Source organism: Dipteris shenzhenensis, chromosome 12, assembly GCF_047967505.1.
Source record: "Dipteris shenzhenensis isolate YYH24624 ecotype China chromosome 12, Dip_SZ_1.0, whole genome shotgun sequence".
In the NCBI taxonomy this organism is placed as follows: domain Eukaryota; kingdom Viridiplantae; phylum Streptophyta; class Polypodiopsida; order Gleicheniales; family Dipteridaceae; genus Dipteris; species Dipteris shenzhenensis.
In genome coordinates, this window is record NC_141607.1 from 35,388,160 (window position 1) to 35,396,172 (window position 8,013).

General features: G+C 41.8%; 1 protein-coding gene across 1 annotated transcript; it reads right to left on the reverse strand.

The window, feature by feature from the left end:
• Window positions 1–6,505: 6,505 nt before the first annotated feature.
• LOC147896149 (uncharacterized) lies at window positions 6,506–7,241 on the reverse strand. Its single transcript, XM_087382228.1, has 3 exons — window positions 7,209–7,241; window positions 6,918–7,117; window positions 6,506–6,851 (listed from the first exon to the last, which is right to left on the reverse strand). Exons 1-3 carry the CDS (start codon window positions 7,239–7,241, stop codon window positions 6,506–6,508), a joined length of 579 nt encoding a protein of 192 aa, XP_087238354.1.
• Between the last annotated feature and the right edge of the window lie 772 nt (window positions 7,242–8,013).

Here is an 8,013-nt window from a genome sequence, read left to right on the forward strand (position 1 = left end):
CCGACATGATTTTCAGGATCTTGTGTTTTCTTGCCTATGAATTTAGCTGATTTCACCAAGGGATTCCGCATCCTTGGTTGTTGTTGTTGTCTTGGAGGTGGAACTTGTTGTCTTCTTTTTGGAGGTGGAGGTAGAGGATTAAAGTCGAGTTTTCTTTGAGCTCGTACAAACAATTGTGCTACAAAATTTGTCACAATACTCCTCTTGATTAATTCTTCAGCAGGTGATTGTACCATCAATTAGGTAAGTTTGAGTTGTACTTCACTTACTTCTGTGCCATGCACATAATTGTCAGAAGAACTGGTTCCACTTGGTATGTAATCGGGATCATGGAAAATATCTTCCTGATCATCCGTTTGTGTGCTTGCTTCCACTCGAGCATGATTTCTGGTGAAGAAGGCGTAGCCAATTCGACGAGGCGACATTTGCTCTTCAGAGCTATCTGACATGGACCAAGGTGCTCGCCATGAAAGAAAAAATATAGCACTTTAATCACTGGCTATTGTAGAGGTGCGTCTAGTGTATTTGGATGAGAAGTTAGCTGCACTTTCTCGATCTTTCAGTCTTTAGTAGTTGATTTTGCTTTTGTTCATAGTAGGACGTTGGTCCGCTTGTTCCTTCGATGTAGTGTCAGATAGGAGCTGGATTAGGCTTTGCTTGGTGTTGATTGCGGATTCTAAGCTAGAGCTTTGTAGACACCCCACTCATCGCAACATGGGCCCATCTAGCTCCAAGACACCATTCGAGCTCTATGGACTTGCCATTGTCCATCAAATCACATCACTTAACTAGCAGTGACATATTGTTAACCAATCTATTAATAACAAAGGTGATTAGATGTGAGTTTACATTCCATCATCTCCCCTTAGTGCATACATTGCTACTTTAGGTGGTCAAGTGTGGGTATTACAAGATAAAATCCTCCCTTGGGTGCTCACATGGCTACTCTCAGGTGGTCAGGTTTGATTTACAAACATATGGGCTGAAGGTGACAAGGATATTGGTTCTCAATACATGTTGTTCTTGTCATTCTGCTCATGGCGTGATGATGACTCCACGTAGTTGATTTGCTGGTTCTTCAATCTGCAATCTTCTTCCTTGTGTCCCAACTTCTTGAAATGGTGACACTTTGGTTTTGTTCTTCAGTCTGCAGTCACTTTGATAGTGACCCATCCTTCCGCAATGGTAGCACTTCGTTGATGTTTTACTGAACAATGCTTGTTCTTCATTATAGCTATTGCGTGTTGATGTAGATGTTGGTGTCGATGTCAATGTCAATGCCTTCAACTCTCTTTCTTTTTCAAGAAGAGAGGATACACATTCCTAAAACTTTGGATCTGGCAAATTCTTCAAAGTGGTTGTCAGTGAGCTGTACTCTACAAGCATGCTTTTAAGGAGAATTGCAAGAGCATTTTTTTCCCCTACTTTCGCATTTATGCCTTCTACTTGGGTCATAATGCTTTTGATTTTGTTGACAAATTGTGCCATGGATTCATTGAAGCTCATGTGCAAACCATAGAATTCAATCTTAAGATGAATTTCTTGGTTTTTGGCTTTTGCACCAAACCTTGTGTTCAACTCATCCCATGCATCTTTGGTATGATCCTTGGAGTCTATGTAATGAATTATGTTTGGACCCAAGCGCAAACCAATGAGTGATAGTGCTACTTCATCTTTTTCCTTCGAGGCATCATTTTATGCAGTGGGTATTGCTTCTTTTACAGTCTTCCAAAGCTTTTGATGCATCAAGAGATACCTCATTTGTGTAGACCAGGTATGAAATCCTTAGCTCTCCTTTGTTAATTTTCATTTGTTTAGGCAAAAATTTCTTTCAAACCTTTAAGTACTATAGTACTAGCCCCCCCCTAAACCTTACTATTCCTGCCTAAACCTTACTATTCCCCGTTAAAAACAAGCAATTGATTGATTATTAACTCATCTTTTGTAGATTAAAGCATGAATTACTTGCCCTTGGAAGTGATCCCTCTTTAAGACGTGGATTACACCCCTCTCTCAAGGATAAAGGAGTCTTAAGAAGGGTGTGGATTACCCCCCTGATTATTTCAATTAAGTTGATTTTTTTTTGTTCACCACCCTTCATAAAGTCATTCAATTACTGTCACTTGTGGTGGGTACAGATTACCCCCCGCCTCATATTTCAATTATGTTACTCTTGGGTGTGGACTACCCCCCTTGATTATATTTAGAATCAGTCTTTTGGTCTTTGTCTTCTTGGTAAAAGCGATAACAAGCCAGGGAACACATGCATTACCTGTCTTCCCACATGATACCAAATTTGTTCTAACAAATGGTTTTGTGTGGATGGTGACAGGTAAGTAGACCCTGATCTTGGAGCATGGACTACTTGACGGATTCAGTACTATTGTATTGATTCTTCGCTTAAAATCGTGCGAGGGTTCTTACATACAACAATGCCAAGCAAGCCTAGCTAAAGTATAGTAAGCTTTCTAACTATAGTTGGCCATAGACAGGGACTTTCGAATCCACTCCCCAGGTTCCTCTACCTCCTTTTGCTCCCTAATCCTCACTCCTCCGCCTCTCCCTCCCTTTCCCTCCTTTTGCTCTCTAATCCTCACTCCCCCGCCTCTACTTCCTTTTCCCTGATCACCCAAGTTCGTGCCAGCCATGGACTCATCGACAATTTGCCAGTTGCCCCTTGTCGCGACCATCATCAACATTCAAGACCAGGCGCCAGGTAATCCTTGCACCTATATGGTAGATGTTTCCTATTGCGACAAGAGAAACGAGCGTTGTTTAATTCACCATGATCGATCGTCAAATTGATCGTAGACCCAAACTGGGTGACGTTGAACCTACTGGTGAGGGGAAAAAGGGGGAGTACTCAGAGGGGGCAAAGGGTGAATTGTGGGCGTTAACTAAGGGAGCAACGAGGGAGAAGGAGCAACAAGGAGATAGTAGAGAAAGTTAGCTGAAAATGTAAAGAGGGGGAAGGGAGGGATGCGAGAAGCTGTACTGGATCAAACAAAGCGTAGGAGCTCTGGCATAGGACGACAGAATGAAACAAGCATACCTACGAGTTGTTTGCATGCAACAAGCATGAAAAATGGGCTCGTAGTCAAGGCATTTCGTCATTTGGTTGTACACTAGCAGATGTTCCTTAGCAAGAATTTCGTTGGAAACGATTTCACTACCTTAGTGTTTGCAGGGCTTATGCATTTATCCATGCCAACTAGCATTATTGATTTGGTCACACCCCCAGCGCCTACACGAAGCTATAGTAGGCGAGCTACATGTAATCTCTTAGACCCCCCCTGTGGATCGAGCCAAGGTTCAAGAGTCGTGGGTTGCAGTGATGGATGCTCTTGCAAACTTGAAAAGAAACCTTGATGCAGTTGGTAAGTGGACTACTATTTTCCCTTTACTAGTTCACACACTTGAGCCACATTTGTCCGTCCTAGTATGTGTGTCAAGACTACTTGGAGCTCTATCTCTCTTATACTTAATGCGTTTTTGCAGGCCTTATGCATTCATCCATGCGAACCACCAGTATTGATTTGGTCACACCACCAGAGCCTCCAAGGAGGCATAATAGGCAAGGTATAGAAGATATCATAGACTCATGTGCGAATCGAGCCAAGCTGCATGAGTCACTGGTTGCAGTGATGGACGCCCACACAATGTTAAAAAGCAACCTTGATGCAGCTTTAATACACATTTTTCAGCTTTTTGGTTTCATCATGGGTGGCTCTCTTGATGAATTTGCACAAAAAAAGGCAAGGACAAGGTAATGGACGAGAACCCCGAACCTTCATGGTGTATGGATGGTAATGTTGACATATAACTTTTCTTTTAACATAATTTTGGCTTGGAGTGTATAATTGACCATCTCTGTCTGCATCATGTGTGTATAGATGGCCAAGACAATCAAGATTTTTACGAAGGTTCAGATGTAATAGAGAAGGTGTTGGCGGAAGATACAAAGGGTTGCCCAATCTCACCACAAGCCCCGATTGAGAAACGTGGAAAGCCTCGCCATCATGTCCATACAGGGCTGACTCCCACCCGACGTGAGCTACGACAGATGGGTTTCAACAGTGGAGGATTGGCGAAGCTCTAGAGCAATAGCCCCATGAATGATCACTACGAGTTGTATGGGATTTAGCGATCCATTTGGGTTGTTATTTGAGTTGTATGCCATATGAAAACCATTTCAGCTTTATGGGATTTGGCAATCCGTTTGGGTTGTTATTTGAATTGTATGCCATTTGGAACCATTTTTGTTGTATGGAATACTGGCAATCCGTTTGGGTTGTTATTTGAATTGTATGCCATTTGGAACCATTTTTGTTGTATGGAATACACATGATCCGTTTATATAATAGTTACAGTTTCAACTGTTTATACATTTGGATTGTTTACAAATTTTGTGAATGTCACGCACATCGGGGCTATTTTCTCATCAATGTAGTGCACATTGGGACTGATTTTTTCATGAATGTGATGGACTTCGTATATATTGGGGCTGTTAGGATGTATATAGGCTGAATGTCATGGATTTTGTGTGTATTGGGGCTGCATATATGTCATGAATTACATGTACATATGGGCTGCATATACGAGGAGGGATGGATGGCTATATGCATTAGATATAGTGTAGATGTGGCTTGCAGATTGAGGTAGATATGTTCAGATGTATATGGACTGAATGCCATCGATTTCATGTACATCAGGGCTGAATATATGTCATGGATATACATCAGATATATACGGCTGAATCATGTACATCAAGGATGAATATGTGTTAGACATACTGTAGATATGGCTTGCAGATTGGGGTAGATATGGGCTGCATATCTTGGGATGTATACAGGCTGAATGTCATGGATTTTGTGTACATATGAGCTGCATAAATGAGGGGTTTTTGAAAAGGTAGATATGGGCTGCATGTGGAGGACATATACGGGCTGAATGTCATGGCTTTCATGTACTTTGGGGCTGAATTTATGTCAGGGATTTCATGTACATATGGAGTGAATACATGTCATGGATTTCATGTACTTTGTGGCTGAATATATATATAGAGGGAGGGATATGGACTGCATATATGGATTTTATATGGCTTGAATAATGCATTTTGCAGAGTTAACACATGCATTTTTATCATGATTCATTACAAACAACATGCTGAATTTAATCATTGTACATAGAAAAGAGACATTCTCAGTATATGTAGTAGTTGGAGAATAATGTGAAAGCAATGCAACGAGGATAACAACTGGTTTGGGCAAATTTTGCATATCCTCACTATCCATTCTCAGTTGCTGCCCGTCACTGTCAACTCTCAGCTGCAGCCCTTCTATCAAGCTTTTGTTGCATGCTTTCTCGAGCACCTGGTGCAATTGATGTACTAAAAGCTCCCGCAGCAGTAGCGCTGACTCTTGTCCCTAAAGGTCTCTTCTTCTTCCGCTTCTCAATGAAAGGTTGAGCTCTCTGAACTGACCACCCAAATCCATCCTCAATGGCTTGGAGTTGAATGGAGGGTCAAGAGAGTTGTTTTTAGCATTTGCCTTCATCTCCTCCACAGCTACCACACCTTGAGAGAGTATAGCCTCCACGTGATGGAGCAAGTAGTCATCAAGCCTTGCAAAAGAGCAAAAGCACTAGAATCAGACATGAGAGGGCACATTCTTAAAAGATAGACCAATTTATTTTGTCAAATTTTAGACCTGCAGCTTGCATTAATTGATCAAAAGCACCATGGCATCTTTTTGTTTGATCACAAGTCATTCTCATGACCCCATCTCCTTCAACATCCACCATAGTGGCCACCTCGTTGCATGCATCCTCATCTGCTAAGTAGTTGCAAGCACATGAAAGCCACATCTAACCAAATTAGAAAATAACAACATGCCAATCCACAACTGCTCTCGTCTTTTTATCTCTAAGACCTACCATTTAAAGGCACATGGGTTATATTATTCGAGGCTCCCTCTGTGTACATGTGTTTGGCCTCCGATGCCACGGTGTGCATAGAAAATCCTGCAAGCATCATCACCTTTGCTTGGTGCTTACAGAAGTTCCCTTTTTGTGCCCAATCACAGTCACAACATGCCCATTGAGTGTTTGCATTATAAACATGGTACTTGTGGTTTGGTTGTGATGCACTACGAACTAGTGCAAACATCTTCCCAACATCTTCAAGTTCCACGTAAGAATCTGGCATCAAGGAGGTTGCTCTAACAACATTATCAACAATGTTCTCAACATTACAATTTGCAACAAATCCCTTTGACTTCAACATGTCTTTGTACCAGTAGTAAGTATGGCAACCCGTTAGTAGCTTGTGTAATAGCCAATCCACACGCCTTCCATGTATTGTCTTTCTTCCATACAAAAACCTTCCTTTCAAGAGATCATGGTATGATTCTATGGCCCCATTGGTGTCTTGGTTTGCATGGGGTAATGTTCGTGTGGCTTGCACCCATGAAACTTTGAAGAAATCCAATGAAGTGGAGTCAAAACATCAAAGCTTTCCATTGCATAATAAAAGATTGCAAGCTGCTTGCAAAGAAACATGGGAAATGAAGGTAGAATACTCACAGATATGTGGACTCCAATAGTCCTTGAAGTATTCCAAGAAAGCTTTCTGATTTGTGAATTTTGTGCTGAATTCATCATTCATGTCATGGACTTGCTCCTTCAGTTGAGACTCAGTTTGGCCAGGATGTCCTTGAATGTTCATGATGTCTCCCAAGGATTTGAAAACAGCCGCTCGCATTGACCAATCTTGAACTTTAGCCACCAGGTTCTTTAACCAAGATCTTCTGACATGCCATAAGCATAGGTATATTGGCACCCCAAAAACCCTCCTGTAAAAATATTAGCATTAGAGCATATGCAAGAGCCAAAAATGGAAATGAAAGATTATGGTTTACTTGATAGCATTTATCTCAGCAATAGCGTCGTCCACCATGAAAGCATTTGCCTCCCATCTACGGTTGTGGTCCAAGATGCGATTGCGAAATGCTTTCAACCACGCCTCAACCACCACCTCCTCCGATGAGGATGAGATTACCCTTCCGACAGGGACACCATTACGGTAGGCATCAAACACAAGCAAAGAATATAGAGAAAACTGAAAAAAGTGAAGACATGTTCATGAGAATGTGATCATACTCCAAATAATGAGAAAAAGAGCAAGAGCAGACCGTTGCAAATACATATACCTTATATCTATTCGTCCCAAAGGTGGCATCCATGGCAACAAGGCTATTATGGCCATAGTTATTCAACATGTCAAGCTGCCATGCAGTCTGAATACCAAGAATGAATGGCGTGTTTGTCATGTTGTCTTGCTCTTGGTAAAAGAATGTAGAAGATGCATTACGGTGCACCCACATGCGCACACTAAGTGCATCATTTGCATCATATCTATAGATAGAGGACTCCACCTTCTTTGCTATGTTTAGTACATCACGTAGACTAAGAAAGTCATCTCTATTCATACGGCCTTGGGGATTTTCTTGAAGCCGTGCTTGTAAAAACTGGATGTGCAAATCTGTTGAGGGTTAAATCCTCTAGATAACTCGTGGAACACCCAATCTTTCATTTGTCGAGAAATCCATGGTGCATATTCAAGATTTGTCTTGGGGTTGGGACCCTTGTAGTGGGCACCGTGTGTGATTTCGTTGTTCTTATCCACATGTTGCATTTCATATATGTAATAGATGCGACATCTGGAAAGTGACGAAGCCTACGTACCACAAAATGACACCTACATCCCAAGAAGTGTTTGCCACTAGAAGCCCTTGGTCGACTACCCTTGCCAGATTTAGGGCGATTCACCATGTCTGGCACTGGTCGAGGAACATGTCTCTTATCTTGGGGACCATATCCACACCAATACCTGCAAGTAGTTAGCGAGAAGTCCTCATTCTTATGCCAATGCAAAGTCAAAGAATGGAAAACACAAATCGAACCTTGAAAAGCCAATTTACGTTGTCTCTGTCAACCAAGTTCTCTCGGATTCTT

Coding starts and splice junctions, on each gene's coding strand:
- LOC147896149 (XM_087382228.1), bottom strand. CDS start 7,241: ATGGATGCCACCTTTGGGACGAATAGATATAAG. Junction 7,118..7,208: donor TTGGGACGAATAGATATAAG/GTATATGTATTT, acceptor CACTTTTTTCAG/TTTTCTCTATATTCTTTGCT. Junction 6,852..6,917: donor GCTGAGATAAATGCTATCAA/GTAAACCATAAT, acceptor ATATTTTTACAG/GAGGGTTTTTGGGGTGCCAA.